The sequence below is a fragment of the Sus scrofa genome, chromosome 9, assembly GCF_000003025.6.
Source record: "Sus scrofa isolate TJ Tabasco breed Duroc chromosome 9, Sscrofa11.1, whole genome shotgun sequence".
NCBI lineage: Eukaryota > Metazoa > Chordata > Mammalia > Artiodactyla > Suidae > Sus > Sus scrofa.
Window position 1 is genome coordinate 117,421,659 of NC_010451.4, and position 20,611 is coordinate 117,442,269.

Sequence of the window (20,611 nt, forward strand, 5' to 3'; positions counted from 1 at the left end):
CTCTTTCTCTGACTCTAGCCCTGCCTCCTGACCACTCTCTGCCTCTGGCCTTGCCCTCCTCCCTCCGTTCTTCACAAGGTTTGTAACTGCACAAACCTAGTCCTTACATCATCTTAATTAAGTCCTCTCAGCAACTCCCCAATCACACTCTTTATAGGGGACATAAAGTAGGATCAAGCCTCTTGGAGCCAATGCCCCAGTCATAGTGAACACATGCAGTTTCTCTTGTTCATTCATTCATTCATGCATCATTTATCTAGGACCTAGTTGGTGCTAGATGCTGGATGCTGGGGAGTCGTGATGAGCAAAAACAAACATGGTCCCCCTTTCACAGAGCTCTAGGTCTAAGCTGGAGACCGACAATCTGATCCTCACAGCCACAAGCCTACAATGATCACCTGAGGAGTGCTGTGAGGTGAATGGTAACCAGCAAGATGAGGCTGCCAGACAGGACGACCTGGCCTCTCCCAAGAAGCAGGCAGAGTTCCAGGGAATTGACAGTGAACTGAGAGCTAGAAGAGAAGCTGCCCTCATGAGGTGAGGAGGGTGGTGGGAGAACCTGGCAGGCAGAGGGGACAGCACATGTCAAGCCCTGTGGCAGAAGGGAGAAGGCATTTGAGGACCTGAACAAAGTAGACCTAGAGCACAGCGAGCACCAGTGGACATGGGAGGGAGGGGAGCCTGGTGTGTGGGCTGAGTAGGGGGTTTGGAGTTTATTCTGAGAGTAACTCAAGTTCCTAAAATGCATGCACAGTGGGATGGCAAAATCAGAAATGTCCTTTGGAAAAATCACTGATGGCGTGAAGAGGCGAGTAGGGGGGCAGGAGAGAAAGTGGGGAGGTTATTGCAGCGGTAAAGATAAGAAGTGATGGTAACTTAGACCAGGCGATGGCGGTGCAATGCAAAACAGTAGACGGATGTAATGGGTACTTGAGAAATTATATCAATGAGATTTGGTGATCGTTGGATATGGGGTGGGAGGGCAGGGGAGAGAGCTGTGAGGGTATGAACTCAGGAACCACCGTGCCCCCAGCAGTCTGGTCTTTCTCACCTGTGAGCGTGGCTCTGGTGGTTGGACCGATGCTCTTGGGGACCATCAGTTCATGGTACTGCTCGCCTGCCAGGGTGCTATACACAACCTTGTACTCCTGAACCTCTGCTTCACTGTTGTCCCACTCAAGATCAAGGCTGGTTGCTGTACGGGAACCAACCCGCAGGTTCTTAGGGGCATCAATCTCTAAAAAAAAAAAAAAAAAAAAAAAAAAAAGGCAGACATCACCAACATCACATAGGATAATATCCATTTGTCATGTACCTTAAACTTGAATAGTCTTTAGGGTGGGAGCCCCCTGGTTCAGGTTTGAGTGAACCAGGTTGGGGGCTGCCCTCAGTTTTTGGTCTGCCAGGCTGGCCATGACAGGTTCTGTGGGCAGGTTGGAGAGTTTTACTTGCGAGTTAAATATCAACACACTTCATATCTCCCCAATTCCTAATCAGGAATTCTAGCAGTATTCTAGAAATTGTAGTTTCTAACCATTACAAATAGTATCACAAGCTTAAGACCAAGCAAGGAAAACTCTAGAAGGAGGAAACCAGAGATGGCATCCACGTCATTAAGGTGAAATAGAGTAATTTCAAATTTGATCACCAAACAAAAAGGAGAGGAATGATTGCAAGATTTTTATTTATTTATTTATTCTTTTATTTTATTTATTTATTTCCTATTATTATTTTTTCTACTGTCCAGCATGGTGACCCAGTTACACATACATGTATACATTCTTTTTTCTCACATTATCATGCTCTATCATAAGTGACTAGACTTAGTTCCTAGTTCTACACAGCAGAATCTCATTGCTAATCCATTCCAAAGGCAATAGTCTGCATCTATTAACCCCAAGCTCCGAATTCATCCCACTCCCTACCCCTCCCCCTTGGCAACCACAAGTCTATTCTCTAAGTCCATGATTTTCTTTTCTGTGGAAAGGTTCATTTGTGCCGTATATTAGATTCCAGATATAAGTGATATCATATGGTATTTGTCTTTCTCTAAGATTTTGAATTGTAAGATGTCTTCCCCAGGAGTTCCCACTGTGGCACAGTGGGTTAAGTATCTGGCATTGTCACTGTGGCAGCTGCGGCATAGGTCACACCTGGGGCTTGGATTTGATTCCTGGCTCAAGAACTTCCATATACCATGGGTGCAGCCAAAAAAGAAAAAAAAAAAGATGTCTTCTCCTGGGTTTACGTGCGTAAACACTACTGAAAGATTTTGCATATAAAGAGAGGATATAATATAATGGAAATTAGTTTTGGAGTCAGGTCTCAGTTTAATTCCCACCTCTGACTCTTATTATAATGGGATCATGGGCAAGTCTTTATCTCACTGGGCTTTGCTGGCCACCTCTGTAAAATGGGCTAATAATACTGACTATTTAGAGCATTGTACAGATTAGACAATGCATGTAGAAGTGTGTGCCATGGTGCCTCATACAAAATTAGGTGTTCAAGCCAGGCCTCTGAAGCTCTTCCTAAGTTCCAATAATCTGGTGACCCCAATGCTTGGTCCTGGGGGTTCCAAGAATTCCACAACAATGAAAATCCACAGGCAATGGACTTGCTAATGCAATTGTTGGGGGCTGGTTCTCTCCCAGGGCTGGTACACAACTTATAGGCTAAGAAGGTGCTGTCTTGACAAACCGTCACTTTACAAGTTCTAAATAGGTCTTGACTTTGAGACTTGAATTTGACTTTGGAGTGGACCAGCCATTTGTTCTGAGAAAACCTAGAGTGGACTGTTTTAATTTGCAAATGCCAGGCAAGTCTCCACCGATTGTTCTTTAGGAAGATGAGAATGCTGTGAATCAATCTGAGTGCAGCTGCTGCAGAGTGAGAAGTGTTCTGTTTAGTGATGTAAATTGGGTGAATCTTTTAGCAGATTTATGCCTCTGCAGCTTATTTTTCTGAGAAACATTTCCTTACTCAATGTGGGTTTAGCATGCTGGAAACTGCATTCTCCACGCTTTTTTTTTGTGATTTTTTCAAGCAATTGGAGGGAGAGAGGGGCTTGGGTAGAGGTGCACATGGGAGGAATGCTCTGTACTGCAGGTCCCTAAATCTCAGGCTGCAGGAGAGGCTGGACCAAGGACTGAGTGGGGTTTGAGGGTGTGGCCTGAATGGAACTGGAGCAAAATGAAGTTCGTTTTGGGTTCAGGTTTGAGTTTTGTATTTCCCTACTGCTCTTCACAACTAAAGGTCCCAGACTTTGGGAGTGTTAGCCTGTAGTTTTGGCTTCTGCTTTTTGGCCTTAGGGTCTGTGGTCTGTGGATGGGGGCAGTGTTTTCTCTGAAGTGATTCCAATGTCAGTGATCCCCAATGAGATCAATCCTGGGAATGGGGGCTTGAGAAGTGGGGTGGGGGCAGGAGGGGTGTCTTAGAACTGGGGTGGAATGAAATGGTTTGCTCCCCCTGGGTCTTGAATGTTGGACTTCAAGGCCTCTTCAAGGAGATAGAACTCAAAACCTCTGGCCAAGACAAGAATTACCAGACCCTTATCATCGCCCCACCTGTCTCATTGTAATGCCCCTTCCCCCACCTGGAGCAATCTGGCCTACTCCTTCCTGCCCCTACTAGGGGCAATATAACACCCCACCAACCAGCAAGTGTATTGTAAGACCCCTCTTTCCCCAACCAGTCAGCAGATCAGCAGGTGTATCATAAGATCTCCCCTCTCTCCCTGAGTTATAAAAACAGACACAACCATGAGCCAGGGCCTGGGCTCTCCCTGATCATCAGGAAGTCATCCTCCTTTGCTAGTGTCTCTTCTCTCAATACACTCTTCTTTCTCTTCACCCTGCTATGAGTCTGAAAATTCTTCTTCCCACCTGCAACCCACATACGTGGACCATGACATTGAAGCCTGACCTCTAGGAGAGGTAGCTGAAGGGCACCCTGGCAAATGGGAGCTGGGCTGGTCTCTGCAATACACCAACAAACCAGGGCCGAGGCAGAGGTCCAGCAGGGGCCCTGCAGAGGGGCTGGGGCCATGGTCTTTCATCTCTAAAACAGAAATTAGATCAAGCAGTTCTCCTGCTGAAAACTCTCCGTTGCTTCCTATTACAGCTCCTAATCGTGACCTGCAGGGCTCTGCATGGTCTGGCCCTGCCTGCTTCTCAGATGGCATCTTGGAACACTCCACCCTTCCTCACTGTGTTCTGGCTGCACTGCCTTTTGTTCTACTCTTGAATCACATCAAGCTGACTCTCACCTCAGGGCTTTCACACTGGCTGCTGCTTCTCCTGGAATCCTCTTCCCCTGACCCTCACACGGCTGAGGTCACTTAGGTCTTGGTTCAAACTTCCGTTCCTCAGAGAGGCCTTTCTGACTCTATCTCATCCATTTCATTTTTTAGCATAGTTCTGATTGAAATGATCCCATATCTTTTTTTTCTTCTTCCTTGTCCAGGTTCCCTGCTGGAATGTAATGTCCATCTTGTTTATTCTGCAGTCTCTGTGCCTAGGACAGCACTTGGCACCTACTGGGTGTTCATTAAGCACATGTGAAGTGACTGAATGAACACTGTCATCTCTCTGTCTGGTCTGCTCCCTCAAAGTTTTTGGAAAAGTCTTGTTAAATATTCCAGCTAGGGGAGTTCTCTCATGGTGCAGCAGGGTAAGGAGATGGCATTGTCACTGCTGTGGCTTGAGTCACTGCTGTAGTGTGGGTTTGATCCCTGGCCCTCATGCCATGGGTGGGCCAAAAAATAAAAATATCCTAGTTGGGGACTTTGAGGATGATTGGGACGAGGTGGTGCAGGGAAAAGAACAGCATTGTCTTGGTTGGCTGCCAAGGGCCCTGCAGGTTGAACTTGCAGAGGCATTTCCTGGGGAATCCCAGAGTATAATCCCTGCCTGGCAGGAGGACCTGGAGCTGTCATGACTTGGGCCTTTGTATGAGTTTCCTGGGGCTGCCCTAACCAAGTGCAACACACTGGGTGGCTTAAACAACAGAAATGTATTGTCTCACACACTAGAAGTCTGAGATCAAGGTGTTGGCTTCCTTCCGAGGTCCTCCAGGGAGAATCTATTCCATGCTTCTCTCTGGTGGTTTGCAGAAGAATGAACCAGAAAAATCCTAGGAATGGCCCAGCAGGGCAACCACAACCAGAGGGCAGGGAGGCTCCAAAGACTGGCCTCCGGGTTACCCTGGGCTGGCTTCTCTGTAACCACTGGCCTGGTGGCCTTCCATCAGTTCTTTCCTTTTTACCAGCGGCTCTAAGACCCAGGCAAATATCCACTCACCACGCTGGAAGCAAATCTCTGTCTTAATTGCCGGTGCAATTAGTGCACTCCTGGTGTCGAAGCCATCACCTGGAAAAGCACTTTGGCTAATTTGAATTTAAGCGGAGTTCTGAAATGACTGAGGGCCCTGCCGTGAGGGTCCAGGCACCCTCCTGTCATTCAGCCAGCACCTGCCAACCCCAGGTCTGGAGAGCTGGTCTGCAGAGCTGTCTGCAGCTCCCCGCCCCCACAACCCCCTCACCCCCTTCGAACAGAGGGGACGAGGTAGCTTGGAGGTACAGGCTGCTGCTGCACGGGGAAGGCAGCCACCTAATAGCTGTCAATCTGCCAGGCAACCGGAAACAGAGAATCATGCAACCAACAGAAACTCAGGGGGACCTTGTAGGAGGCAGAATGTAATTGTCTTGAGTGGAATTTTCCTGGGCCACCAGCCAATCCCACTTCCATCTCCTCGACCTAAACATCAAGCATTTTCCTTTCATCCTGCAAATGCTCTAGAGCTCTCTTCTCCTGTTCTGCCTCTTCAAACTCCTTATCTGAGCAAAGCACAAAGAAACCACTTTTCACACAAAAACTATCTTGAAATTAAAAAAGAATGCGGGACTCGTGGCCCTCAGGATTTCCCGCCTACTGAGTGGGTGGTTCTGTGGGGGTGCGGGAGCTGGTGGGGTGGGGAGGGCTGACCTTGAATTCACCAGGAATGGACGTTATGGAGGCCCTGAGCAGTTTGGGTACCATGAGGGAAAAGAAGGGAAGAGAAACGTGCAGAATGTACTTCCTTTATTTTATTTTATTTTTTTGTCTTTTTGCCATTTCTTGGGCCGCTCCCACGGCATATGGAGGTTCCCAGGCTAGGGGTCTAATCGGAGCTGTAGCTGTCAGCCTACACCAGAGCCACAGCAACGCAGGATCCAAGCCGTGTCTGCGACCTACACCACAGCTCACGGCAATGCCGGATCCTCAACCCACTGAGCAAGGGCAGGGATCGAACCCGCAACCTCATGGTTCCTAGTCGGATTCGTTAACCACTGCACCATGATGGGAACTCCACTTCCTTTATTTTAAAGGTGTGTGCTCTGTCACTGGGCATCCCAAGATGTATTCAGTAAAACATCTGACCAGTGGCCCATGGGTGGGCTGGAATCTAGCATGGGGGCTGGAGAGAGAACCCCAGAGGGCCTCTTTCAGAATCAAACTGCCTTCTTCATTTCATCAGTGTCCACAATTGCTCCCTCTTAACAGGGGAGTTAAAGGAAGGAAACCCAGGATGAGGTTCTCGGCCTCTCTCTCTCTTACCCTGGAGAAGACAGACTTCAGTGGTGTGTTTTGCAGCAGGACTGGGCAGGACCCTTCTGCTCTCCTCTCTCATGGGAGCCATCTGCTCATAGGGATCAGCTTCTAGGCTGTGAGTCCTAACTGAGTAGTCCCCCAACTTCCCCTTGGCGGGGGGCAGTTCTTGCCCAGGTCCATGGGGGCCATCCATTGGCAAGCCCATCTGACTCTAACTCTAAACTATGTCATGCTCCAATATAGGAGCTATTTTGCCCTTCATCTGTCTCATTCTTTGCCTTATTTATCTGCTAATTTTAAACACAGGTGGAGGGTAGTGGAGCTATTTATCAAACCTCTCCAAAGCCTCTTGGCTGGCTTACCCCATTCTGTAACAGGCTTTTGGGCCACCACTCAGTGAAGGATGCTTGAATTAGTGATTCTTCTTCAACTTTAACCCATCACAAGATGCTGGTTCTTGGATCTTACAGATGCTAGCAGTTTCCTTTGATCTCTGCCACAACTTGAAGTTGGCTGAGACATCCCCTGACATGTGACCTCCCCAGGGCAGGGAGGCCGAGACTGGGAATCTGGGTTAGACAGAGCCTCACTCTCAGATCACAGCCCCTGCTGACCCAGAAGACGCCGGGCAGCCTGTCTTTGAATGGTGCCTGTCCTACTTGTGCACTAGCTGGCCAGCCTGATGGGCTCTGAGAGTGCCAGGGGGCAGGCCACCACGAAACCTGGCCTTTCCAGACCGTTGGCCAAGCTCTTGAAGAACTGACAGCCCTGGGAAGGGGGAAGGTCACCCCGGCAGTGCAGGTGGCACTGATATGGGCTTCCTTCAGCTTGCCCTCTGTGGGAGTCAACCCTGCATTAGTCTTCTGGCTACTGCTCACAAAGGCAGGATGAGTCACAGACACTCAGGAGAAAGGCCTGCTTCTGCTCATGCAGGCTGTGCTGTGCACAACCCCAGGGGGCGCCATTGTGTTGGTTGCTGTGGATTTATGGAATCCTTTCAGCAACTGCAGGCAAATAGCAATGAAATGTCTCCAGGAAGAGGCACTGTACTCCTACACAATGGCCATTTGGTGCCATTTGCAGCATGGATGGAACTAGAGACTCTCATACTGAGTGAAGTAAGTCAGAAAGAGAAAGACAAATACCATATGATATCTCTTATATCTGGAAACTAATATATGACACAGATGAACCTTTCCACAGAATGGAAACTCATGGACTTGGAGAACAGACTCGTGGTTGCCAAGGGGGCGGGGGAAGGAGTGGGATGGACTTGGAGTCTGGGGTTAATAAATGCAAACTATTGCCTTTGGAGTGGATAAACAATGAGATCCTGCTTCATAGCACTGGGAACTATAGTCACTTGTGATGGAGCATGGTGGAGGATAATGTGAGAAAAAGAACGTGTATATGTATGTATGTATGTATGTGTGACTGGGTCACTCTGCTGTACACTCTGCTGTACTGCTGCTGTACAGCAGAGTAATGGAAAAAATAAAAATCATTTTAAAAAAATGCCATTTGGGTTGGCCATGTGGATGTTTAAGTGACTTCAAGGCAGGCCCACCAAGCCATATCTCAATCTCCTGAGACTGTGGAGAAGAGACTCATGTCAGGTAACAGACCTGGCTGGCAGCAGAGGCAGGCCAGGAACGGAGCTCTCCCATCCACTGGTGCCCTGCGCCCCACTGTACAGTGAGGCGACACCCTGAAACCTCACCCTTCCGTCTCTGTCTGTGACACATGGGTGCCCAGGCACAGGCCCTCTCTCTCCCTGGGGGCCCCCTCTTGGCCCTCTTGGGTCCCTCTTGCTGTAACAGTACCAGCTGGCTCAGCACCCCCTTTCCCACCACAGCCTCACCTGTTGTAAACTGGGTGGTGGTGGACTCGCTCTCATTGGTCCCGCGGACTGCGCTGACCCACACCTGGTATTGGGAGCCGGGCCGCAGGGCCTGCACCGAGTACTGGCTCAGGGGAGGCTGCAGCCGGAACGTGGTCTTCCCGCCTTCCCCGCCCACCAAGCCATATCTCAAGAGAATGAAATCGACTTTGGCTCGAGGCGGAGTCCACTCCACAAAGGCCACGGTGTCGGAGACATCTCGAACCAGGATCTGCGTGGGCCCATCGATGACTGAAGGAGAAAGATCCAATAGAAAAAAAGTTTGAGCAATGAGCCTTAGCCTTTGACATAAGCTCTTCCCTTTCCTCCTTACATCAGCCTTGGCCGGGGTGGGGGGCAGAGAGAGGATGGGTATTATTTCCTCATTTGAAAGATGGGGAAAAGGGGGCATAGTAAGATGGAATCATCCCTTTCCTGAGGACACAGGATTGTCAAGGGTGGAACAGACACTGCAACTCAGGTCCCCTGAGTCTCGCTTTCCCAGGGCTGTGGTTTTTCAGGGCTGGCACTACCCATTTGGGGCAGAGAAAGGGCACTACTCTGTCTGGAGGTTATGGGACAGAGAATAGGGAACTGTGCTTCCACTAAAGGTCTGGCTGCCCAGCTCTCAACTTCTTCGAGTTCTGAGGACAGATCTATGAAATGATCAGCGCTCTCTCAACACCTGAGACTTCTAACTTGGTTGCCAGAGAGGGCATCACGAATATCCCAAAATGTCCCTGCTCAGCTGTACCAACAACGCAGTCAGCCAGCTGCTCAGACAGAGCAAAACCCAACGGACGTTTGTATTTGTGGATATGAAGCGTGTCTTCTGGGGGAACTTGCTCTTCTGTGAAAAAAAAAAGATCTCAGTTTTGGAAGAGCCTCCTGGGGGGCTGTTTTTTCCCCACCGTTTCCTGCCTGTTCCTGAGCCACAGCGCTCTGCAGTCACGCACAATCCCTCCAGGTTGTTCAGCGTGTGTCCTGACCTCTGGCACTGAGCCGCTGAGGGGGGCACCCCTGCGGGACAGCATGACCTCGAAAGGCTGGCTGGTTTCCGAGGGGGCCTCCCACCTGTGGTTCCAATACCTGCTTGGGGTTGTGTTCATATTGAAGTAGATGATCGTGGGGGTGGGGGAAGGAAGAGAATTGTAGAAGGGAGCTAGAAAAAGAAAGGGCTGAGCGAGGACAATAAAATTGGTGTGCCCAACTCCTCATGATACGTCTGCATGGCTAACATGCCCTCCGTTGAATTATTCATCATCTTCTCAATAGCACTGGCCTACCTTATTAAATGACTACACCCCTCTAGCCAGGGCTGGTCAATATTAATATTCTTCAAGGATTTGCAACTGGGACCAGAGACTCTGGCTCTCTGGCTAGCTGGTTTTGGAACTTGTAGAGCCAGGGCTGGTGTGGCCATTCTCTGCCATATTCACACATAAGTAAAAACCACACAGGGAACTATGTCCAGCCTCTTGGGTTAGAGCATGATGGAAGATGGTCTGAGAAAAGGAATACACATATGTGGGTGTGGGTGTGCATGTGCGTGTGTGCGTGTGTGTATGGCTGGGTTATTCTTCTATACAGCAGAAGTTGACACAATACTGTAAATCAACTATATTCTTATATTTAAAAAGATTTAGAAAATAAAAAAACCCCATCAAATATCTGTTCTGGAGAGAGAGAGGGAGAGAGAATGCTAGAGTGAGAGAAAGGGAAGAGGGAAGGAAAGAGGGGAAAAGGTAATTTATAATAAATACATGTTTGGTCTTCCCTTCTTAGCACAAGTCTCCTCAAACCCTTAGAATTTTCTAAGTGATTAGGGTGATAAAGTTGTCTTCTTTTGTGTTAATGATGTAAGGATGGAAGCTGGTTGCCAAGGGACACAACCAGGTGATGAGGTTGGAGCTTTCATCTCCACCCCTGACATCTAGTCAGTTCCTCACTCATGGCTATAAGGAAGCCTCCATAAAAACCCAGGAGGGGAGTTCCCGTCGTGGCTCAGTGGTTAACGAATCCGACTAGGAACCATGAGGTTGCAGGTTCGATCCCTGGCCTTGCTCAGTGGGTTAAGGATCTGATGTTGCCCTGAGCTGTGGTGTAGGTTGCAGATGCGGCTCGGATCCCGTGTTGCTGTGGCTCTGGCATGGCTATAGCTCCAATTCTACCCCTAGCCTGGGAACCTCCATATGCCGTGGGAGCGGCCCAAGAAATGGCAAAAAGACAAAAAAAAAAAGAAAGTGGAAAACACACACACAACTGTGGTTTCTGAAATAAATAAATAAACAATACTTAAAAAAAAAAAAAAAAAAAACCAGGGTTCAGAGAGCTTCCAGGTTGGGAACCAGAATTCTTCCATGTGCCACCATGATAAGCCTCAGATTCCAAAGGGACAGAAGCTCCTTTGTTCGGGACCTTCCTTATGTATCTCTTCATCTGGCTGTTGACTTGTATCCTTTAGTATCCTTTGTGATAACAGTGATTTAGTGAGAAAATGGGTTTCTCGGAGTTCTGTGAGCTACTCTAGCAAATCAATCAAACTTCAGGAGGGGGTTGTAGGAACCTCCAATCTGTAGCCAGTCAGTCAGAAGCATAGGTGACAACATAGGCTTGTGATTGGTGTCCGAAGTGGAGGGCAGTCTTGTGGGACTTCACCCTCCACCTGTGGAATCTGATGCTATCTCTGGGTAGATGGTGTCAGAATTGAGTTGAATGATAAGACACCCAGCTGGTGTCAAAGAATTGCTTGATGTGGGGAACTCCTCCCCCAAACACACACACACTGGAACTGGGCACAGAATTTTAGGAGCGCAACTCTACACAGAGAAGCAGAAATGAACCATGTGGAACTCCTAGAAGGATATAGAGAATAATTTGATTCTTGACTTTCCATTTTCTGGTTCAAGTCTTTCATGAACCTCAGATGCATTTCTAGCCCTGGGGTTCCCTGAGACACTCTATGTTCCTTCCAGTAAATTCTCTTTTTTGCTTCAGTTAGTTTAAGAAAGTTTTTCTGGAGTTCTTATCATGGCGTGTGGCTCAGTGGTAATGAACCCTGACTAGTATCCATGACATCGTGGGTTCAATCCCAGACCTTGCTCAGTGGGATAAGGATCCAGTGTTGCCATGAGCTGTGGCGTAGGTTGCAGACAGACACAGTTCAGATCTGGCCTTGCTGTGGCTGTGGCTGGCAGCTGCAGTTCTGATTGGATCCCTAGCCTGGGAACTTCAATATGCCACAAGTGTGGCCCTAAAAAAAAAAAAAAAAAAGAAAGTTTTTCTTCATTTGTTAGCAGAGAGCCTTGACTATGACCGTTAACCAGTCGGCACTGTAACACCTCCTCATCTGTCTTCAGAATGGAGTGTTTCCCTCAAGACTGTCTTAAGCTGACCTTGAGCTTCTTAGTCTTTCTCCGGCACCCCACCCTCTTTCTGAGTCTAGCCCAGTCCAGTTCTCTACTAAGGCAGCTTAGGATTTTTGGTCTAGCACCAGCCAAAATGAAAATCACCAGGCCACTTTGGTGTTGGTGCCACGGGTTTGAAATTAAAATGAAGTTCTCTTTTCCGTATTTGGGGTAATAATGCGATTAACAGAACACGTCAGGATGTTTTCTTTTCCGCATGCTGTATTGAGTGGTTTTAGATAACGTGAAGCTTTTTAATTTCATTGAACTTAATAAGAAAAGGTGGAAATGGTCTAGCTGCTGAATAAGCATAGTGCCTGAGATTGGTAGACACCCAGTAAATGGGTGTTGACTAAATGCGATAAATGGATGGTCCTCTGTATCCTTGAGAAAAAAGGGAAGCATTTCAGTGAACTGGAAATTCTTAAAAAAAAAAACCAAAAAGATGTCGCAGAAACTCAGATACCATCCTGTAAGGGTTTTGTCCATCACCTCTTTAAATCCCTCAATCCTAATCATCATGATTGCTCACGTCAGAATGCGATTATGTAGCATCAAGGGCTCTGGCTGCAGGAGGTCTTGTAATTTGAATTCCCAAAGTGGCCTGTCTGGAAGAAGCCGGCCTATATGCCTGATGAGGGCTCAGAGCTTCACAGGAGGGGATTGGTGTAGGGCAGACCTTAGCAGAAGGAAATAATTAAACAATCGTTTCCTAAAAGCAGCAGACAGGGCTGGGAGCCAACCATCTTTTCTGCAGCCACCCTTGGATCCGGCCCTTCCATCGGCCACTTGGTAGCCATGTCCCATTCCAGTCAAGGAGGTCTCAGTTTACTTTCAACTTAGGCCCTCATGTTTAAACAAACACATATCCTACCCAAAAAGTAAACTAGAATAAATATTTTTCTTTCCATTTCTTCATGATTCTGTACACAATCCCAAAATATGAACCAGGACTCTTAATTGCAAAAAATTCTGCCTGGCTTTACCACACATGACTGGGTCTGGAACTTTTCATTTTAATCTTAAGGAAATTCCAAATCCTAAAATACTGCAGATTTTGTAAAAATGCAGTTGAGGAGAAGAGTAAAGCAGAATTGCACTGTCTTTTCTAAGTGTTCTCAATACTTTGGAAGAAAAGCATCCTACAGCTGTAATGTTCCTCTCTGCCCTCTAATGAACATCTTCTTCGAGCCTTTGGTTTTTAGTAATACTTTCTTAATATGAAATCTCAGAAATGATTTGGGGACTCTGAAATCTTCCACATCAGACAAGGAGAATCTACACATGTTACCAAGTCAACATTTGTGGTCCAGCATAACCTTAGGAAGCAGAGCTGGGGAAAAACTCCAGCCATTGGTGTCTGGAGGGATTCCTACAGAGCAATTTTAGGCTTTATGGCTATAGAGTTTCTTCTAAAACATATTTGGATCAGTACAGTGGTGGTTTTTTGGAGCTACGTCCACAGCATGTGGGCCAGGGATTGAACCCAAGTCACAGCAGTGACAACACCGAATCCTTAACTGCTAGGCCACCAGGAAACTCCTGCATTAGTACAGTGGCTTTAAAGCATTTTGAGGAGGGGGGGAGCTAATACCCTTTTTTTAAAAGAACAAAGTCTTGGCTTTCCCTTGTGGTGCAGTGGGTTAAGCATCCAGTGTTGTCACTGCAGCCACTTCAGTTGCTGCTGTGGTTCAGGTTTGATCGCTGACCAGGGAACTTCCACATGTGGCAGGCACAGCCAAAAAATAAAAATTAAACAAAATAACAAAATCTTAAATGGTTGTACAAAATACAAAACAGATAAAAGTGGAGCTGTCTGGGTTGGAGGGTGTGACAGGCACGGGAGTGGGAATAATTAGAGGCCTGGATCTCTACTTCATCCTTGCCTTCAGGCACTGCCATGGAATCCTAGCACTCTAATGGAACATAATCTAATGCCACAATAGTTTTAAACCAACGTCTTCTAGACTGAGCATAAGCCTCAGCACCTTATGTTGTTTAGTTTGGATCCAATTAGCAAGGCATGAATCACTAATCTATAAACATGGGCTCATTATATATTGTTGTGGCTCCCTTTTCAGGCCAGCTTGGCCTTTGTCCTGGACTCACAACTGGTTTTCTTAGGTGTCAGTTTCTGTTTATGAAAAACAAAGCTGTCCCAATATTCGCCTCTGTTTCTGTTACTAACAGGGCAAGTTATTAACTTTCAAGTCTCAACACTCCTATCGATAGAATGAGAACCAAAAAATGATATCAGGAGCTATTTATAACTTTCCAGAAATTCTTGGTGAGGGCACACACACATGCATCATAATTGTTAATTTACAGCACTGAGGTTGAACATCCTTTGTTAGCTCAGGAAACAACAAAGCAAAATGCAATACAGTTAATGAATCAAACCTAGAAATATAATGATCTTGCAGGAGATGAACTGTGGGGATGAAATAATAATCAACTTATGTTTTCTCCTTGAACAGTGACCCAACCCACACTTAATGGTTTTGAATGATTTGTTTCCTCCTGCTCTCACTTCTAAAGGTTTTCTCTGAGTACATGTGTATACACAAGCTATTAGCACTGTCATCAACACAGTGCTAATCACTTTTTATGCTTTATCTGATTGATCCTCATGCCATCTATGAAGGAGGGGTTATTGTTCATCATTGTCAAGGGAATTGAGATTTGGGAAGGGTCAAATGACTTCTGTAAATCTCACAGTAAGAGTGAATTAGCTCTTGCTGGTTCCAAAGCTCAGATACTAGGAGCTGACAAATGAGACTTCTTCATGAGTAAGATCAGAAGAAATACACAGGATATCTTAACAGAAAATCTCCCCGTAGACTACTTTTCTGGATTTCTGTGCTTGCACGGATAAGGAAGATGTTTAGCAGAGCATCTGGTCCATCCCCAGGTACCAAAATTAATCTCAGCTGTGGGAGAAATCCTAGCACCCGTTTGTCTCTCTGCTTCTTGAGTGGGTCTGCAGTTCTTTTTCTGGAGTGACGTATGCATGGCCAGAGGAAGAAGGGCTGGAGGCACTCACCAGTGGAGACGCTGGCCGAGGTAGGGGGGCTCCGGGCTTGCTCTTTCAGAGCCACCACATTGACGATATATTCCTCCCCAGGCTTTAGTCCCGTCTGGTTGAAGGATGTCACGTCGCTGGGGAGCTGGGCAATTACCCCTCCTTCATTGTTCTGGAGCATGGGGGGAAGGGAGAAGCAGAGAAAGCAAAGGAGAAGCTCAGTGGGAGGGAGAAGTGTGGGACACTGATTGTGAGTTAAAAGTCCGGGGACCACATCTCTTCCCTCCATGTTGAAGCAGGATGTCTGGGGCCAGGAATGACTGCCCCCCAGCAGGCTCAAGAGGATTGCCACCACTCTATGAGGATTTGGCAAATTGGAGCACCAATTTTCAAGAACATTTCTTTGGCTTCTCCTGAGTCTACAGACTTTGCCAATAAAAATTAGTCATGAGGTGATGTAGCATGCTTCTTGCCAAAGACAAAATGTTTGATGCTTAATATCTATCAGATTTCTTGGCATTTATCATGGTGAGATTGCCCTTGGTTATTCAGAAGAGTATAGTTGTGTGTGTATGTGTGTAAACATCTTTATGTATATGACAACATATTTCAAAGACATTCCCAGGTTTTTATTTTTTTAATGAGCCAGAGCTATTATTTTGCAGTATCTGGAGTTTCTCATGGTGCCACATTGGCTGCAAATCTGTCATTGTCTCGTTTCCCCATATGAGTTAGGAATCAGTGACACAACCAACTATGAAGTACAAAGAAGAGAAAAAGGGTGGAACAAAGAATAATCCAAAGGAGAGAAGGAGGAGACACATGGGTGGAAGAGGAAGTGAAAGAGATCAACTAGATGAGGTTGGGTCCAAGATTTAGTATCTGTCTACCCACCTATCTGTCTACTTATTATTACACATTTTCTCTGTGTGCCTCTGGAAATGGAGGCAACAGGGGGCTCTTTTGTGGCACTGCCCATCTCCCCTATTCTTTGGTCTCTGTTCATGTTACGAGGAGTGCCTTATATGTAATTTATCGCCATATTCTTATAAATCAGTTTGACAAATGCTTCCCACTGGCTTCAACCTGCACATCATACAGTTACTCTGTGTGGCCATATATTTGACCTTGGCATGCCCTGGCAAGCCCTGCTCTTATCTAGAGTTTTACATATTGGATGTAAACCAGGCAAACCCACTATTGTTTTTTTCCAGCCCGAGCAGCAGAGTGACATGATTCTCTCTGCCCTGTTATAAATCCAATTGCCCACCCTGACTTAACTGGACGGTTTAATGCAGATAGGACACAAAAGAAACTCTGTGTATAGAATGTCTGTCTAGATGTATTTACCTGGCCAGCCATGACTATATCCACATAGAGGGGGGCATATTCCCTCCAGACCAGTGGACAGAGTAGGAAGTGGAGACCCTGCTCTTGTTTCAAGCCTGCCACTGACTAGTTGTCTGCTGTCATTTATTTATTTGTTTATTTTTGCCTCTTTTTGAGGGCTGCACCCTCAGCATATGGAAGTTCCCAGGCTAGGGGTCGAATCAGAACTGCAGCTGTTGGCCTATGCCATAGCCATAGCGATGCAGGGTCCGAGCCACGTCTGCAACCTACACCACAGCTCATGGCAATGCTGGATCCTTAACCCACTGAGCAAGGCCTGGGATGGAACTGGAGTACTCGTGGATTCTAGTTGGGTTCATTACCCCTGAGCCACAATGGGAGCTCCAGTTGTCTGCCATCATTTAAGGTCACTGAGTTAGTCTCTACAAACTGAACAAACATGCAGAATGAAGGGTCTCACTCTGTTAGCTTGAAGACCTTTTGCAGTTCCAACAATCCATACCTCTAAGAATTTCGAAGTAAGGGAATGGTGAAATCACAGTCTTGTCAGCCAAAAATGTGTCATCTGTCATTAAGCCTGATGGATGACTGAAAAAATGCTCTTTGATATTGAAAGATGAAGACTGAGGAAGGAGTATAATTCAACATTATCCTCTCATGAGTGGTATAGTTAGGGGAACAACAGTGGCGTTAATAAATCCTAGAAAACAAGAACTAATCTGACTCCTCGGGCAACTTGGCAAAGTTAGTTTTTAGAATTAATAAAATAAAATACTACTTTGATGAATGGAGAGGAATCTTAGGATACTTTTTAACTCCAAGACGAAAAATGTAATTTGTTTAAGGAAAAAATGTTCTTAATGAAGGGGTTCCAGAAGGTGTTTGTGTGTTAGTCTCTGACTTTTTAGAGACCGATGTGCAAGCTGACTTTTGGTGCTTCTCTCTGCACAGAATGAAGCTGTGGGTTGACTAGGCAGCTGATTTAGTCTGGCTTTTCTTGTGTCCTAAAGAGAAGTCCCAACTTGTCTAAGGTATAGGTTTTCAGACTTGTTAAAATCATAGCTTGCTGGATGCTAGAGCTTTCTGAGCAGAGAGCTGGGACTGGTGGCTCCTTCCACATCCTCCTGTCATCCAAGGCCAAGGCACCAGGCTCGGGGTCACTCTTGTTAGTCAGTCCTTACCAAGCCTTCATGAAAGAAATGTTCTAAAGCCCAGATACCCACAAAATACCCCTTTATGTCCTTAACAGCATGGAGAGAGAGATGGGGGAGTGCCTTTTTGCTGTCCCGATTCTAAGTGGAGGGTATGAATACTCCACATAAGGCTGTTCATCAGCCTAGCAGGTGGGGGTTACCTTTGGAATGAAGCTGATCTCCCACCCATCAAAGGAGAATGAGAAGGGTTCCCACTGCACCTCCACGGTGGTCTCTGTGATGGTCTTGAATCGCAGCCCTTGAGGCGTGGAGAGATCTGGAACACAGCAATGTGGGTGGCAGGGGCAGAGAGTGTTACCTGGGGCTCCCTCTGGGTGTGCTCCCTCCACGCCACGGGTGCGGTGGTGTGTGATGGACTGTCCCCATCTCATTACCCTCTCAGTGGGGTCCAGGCAAGGGGTCAGCCCGTGCCCTTGTGGTCTTTGCATCCAGTGTGGGCCAGTATATGGGTAAATGTAACAACTATAACTGGAGAGATACTTTCTTCTGCTTTCTATTCCATAATAAGTTAAAATTAAATTGGGAAGTCACATTTTCCTTACTAAGGTGGTGAATCTTGGCATTTAACATAACACCTTTTTCAGAGAAACTGAACACTATCTTCAGACTTTAAAGATTCCTGGGAGGTGATATAAAGGCTAACATCACAGTCCCCATCACACCTAGGAAAAGGGGGCACAAGAGAGTGTTAGCTAAAGGCATGGAGCAAACCAACTGCAGAATAAAGACTAGGATGCTTTTCTTTCTTTCTTCTTTCTTTTCTTTTCTTTCTTTCTTTTTTTTTTTTTTTTTTTTTTTTTTTTTTTTTTTTTTGCTTTTTACGGCCACACCTGCAGCACATGGAAGTTCCCAGGCTAGGGGTCAAATTGGAGCTACAGCTGCTGGCCTACACAAGAGCCACAGCAGCATGAGATTGGAGCTGCATCTGTGACCTACGCTGCAGCTTATAGCAAAGTGGGATCCGTAACCCACCGAGCAAAGCCAGGGATCAAACCCACATCCTCATGGGTACTAGTTGGGTTGTAACCTGCTGAGCCACAACGGGAACTCCTAGAATACTTTTCTTGATCATCTGATGTTCACTAAGAATATCTTGTTTAGCTCAGATCACCACATCTAGGATGGTCTGAAATTTCCATCTCATGTATATAAGCAGAGCAAGGGCATAAACAAGGGACTGTAGCAGATACAGGCATTTTTGCTCTCGCTCCATTAGCTCCTTCTTTTCTTCAGCCGTTCCTTTATTATCTCTCCCTTCTGTCCCCCACTCTCTCATCTTACTTGTTTTTGGTTTCTCTCTTAATCTTTTTTTTTTTTCCCAGCCCCCCCACCTCAAACACACACATGCACGCACAGGTGGAAGTATGCTTGTCCTAATGGTGTTCCAATTACCAGCCCTGAAATATGACAGCATGACTTTTCTCAGTTCTCCAGGGAGCCTGCTCCCATTTTAGCTGCATGTCTCCTGGGATATTCCCATTGGAAAACTGACAGATTCTCATCCTTCCTGTTTGGAAGTGTCCTCATGCTTCTTGGAGAAAGGCAGGACTGATTCAGAACCCACTTGAAGGCAGATCAGGTGAGCGTACATGATTTTGTCCTTGTCACCTGGAAGCTTGCCAGAGGGGACGCCCTGAATTGGCCTAAGAAATGCCACAGGAGATGGCAACCTCATCACGGCATGTGCACGTGGCTCAGCGAGGCGAAGCTTGGGAGCTGGGCCAGGCTCTCGCTCTGGTGACTCATCCTGGAGCAAGGTGGGAAAAGCAGCAGATGGTGACCTGCGTCTCTGCACAATCATCGCAGATCTTTAAAACTAGTTCTCAGGCACCAGAGGAATTGAAAAAAAAAAAAAAAGGTCAAATATAAACAGAGATAATTATAGGCATATTAAAAGAGTCAGCATTCATAGTGGGAGTCCAATATTATAACAGGATCTTTGTCACCTGAAAAGCAAGGGGACAAGATGACTACTGAAATCCTTTCCCCTCTGCCTGGTCCTATGCTCGCATCCTTCAAAGTGCAGTTTAAGTCCTTGGGCCTCCATGAAGCCTTCAAGGTCAACACTTCCTACTTCCACTTCTTCTCATTCTAAACTCTCAGGGCATCTGTTACCCAAATATCATCTTGTCATTTGAGACCTAAATAAATTGGGCTCAGATCTTTCATCCCATATTTGGTGCTAAGTCCCATTTACCAGTCCAGGGGCTTATGTTTCATGGTCACGTCTTGTTCCAGTTTCCTGCTACTGCTAAAAATGTCTGCATGATATGATGAAAAAGAAGTGTTTGGTCTTTGTCCTTGGCTCCTGGCACACAGCTCCTAAACCCCTAGAAACCTCTGGAGTGATAGGACTGTCTTCGGTATGATTATGAGATAATTGGCCTCCTAGATAGCTGGTCTGCAGAAAAATCCAGACATGGTGTAGAGAGAGGGTTGGAACTTTGAATTCTACCTTCCAACCTCCAGGGAGGGAAAAAGGCTGATTTGAGTTAATCATCAATGGCTAATGATTTAACCAATCATGCCTGCATAATGAAACCTCTGTAAAAAAAAAACCCAAGCAGTGGGACTCGGAGAGCTTCTGGGTTGGTGAATATGGAGGTGCTGAGAGGAGGGTGTGTGCCCAGAGGGGGCATGGAAGCTCCGCCCCTCCATATTTTGCTCTATGCCTGCCTTCAATTTGGCTATTCCTGAGTTGCATCCTTTGTAAGAAACAGGTAATAGAAAGTAAAATGCTTTCCTGAGCCCTATGTGTTTTTCTAATGAATTGCCAAAAGTAGGGATGGGTTGTGGGAAGCCCTTATATTTAGAGCTGGTTGGCGAGGCGCAAAGGTGACCACCTGGGACTTGTGACGGGCACCAGATGTGGAGGCAGTTCGTGAGACTGAGCCCCTGATTTGTGGGATCTGAGGCTAACTCCAGGGAGATAGTGTTAGAATTAAATGGAATTGTAGGACACCCAGCTGGCTTGGCATTGGAAAGACAATTGAAGAATTCAGAGGTGTATAAATTCAACAAAAACCAGTGCCTTCCTATCTCTTTATTATTCTACTCTTTGATGTAGTCAGTGTTAATCATTGGTATGCAATCTCTAAAAAAACCTCTGTGCTTAAATAAACATAAAAATATAGATACCTGTCTCTAAG

General features: G+C 46.5%; 1 protein-coding gene and 1 long non-coding RNA gene across 8 annotated transcripts in view; one reads left to right on the forward strand and one right to left on the reverse strand.

Annotated features, from left to right (window-relative positions):
• LOC102162878 overlaps nt 1-20,611 on the forward strand; it is a 381,084-nt gene that overhangs the window by 174,451 nt on the left and 186,022 nt on the right. The window lies entirely within an intron of this gene.
• Nucleotides 1-20,611, reverse strand: part of TNR (tenascin R) — a 424,403-nt gene that overhangs the window by 55,729 nt on the left and 348,063 nt on the right. For all 5 annotated transcript variants that reach the window (XM_021063666.1, XM_013989629.2, XM_021063665.1 and 2 more), the window contains 4 exons: nt 17,603-17,718; nt 14,920-15,070; nt 8,452-8,721; nt 1,052-1,237 (listed from right to left, as the gene is read on the reverse strand). In XM_021063666.1, coding sequence (XP_020919325.1) covers nt 1,052-1,237; nt 8,452-8,721; nt 14,920-15,070; nt 17,603-17,718 — 723 coding nt within the window. The remainder of the gene's footprint in view (nt 1-1,051; nt 1,238-8,451; nt 8,722-14,919; nt 15,071-17,602; nt 17,719-20,611) is intronic.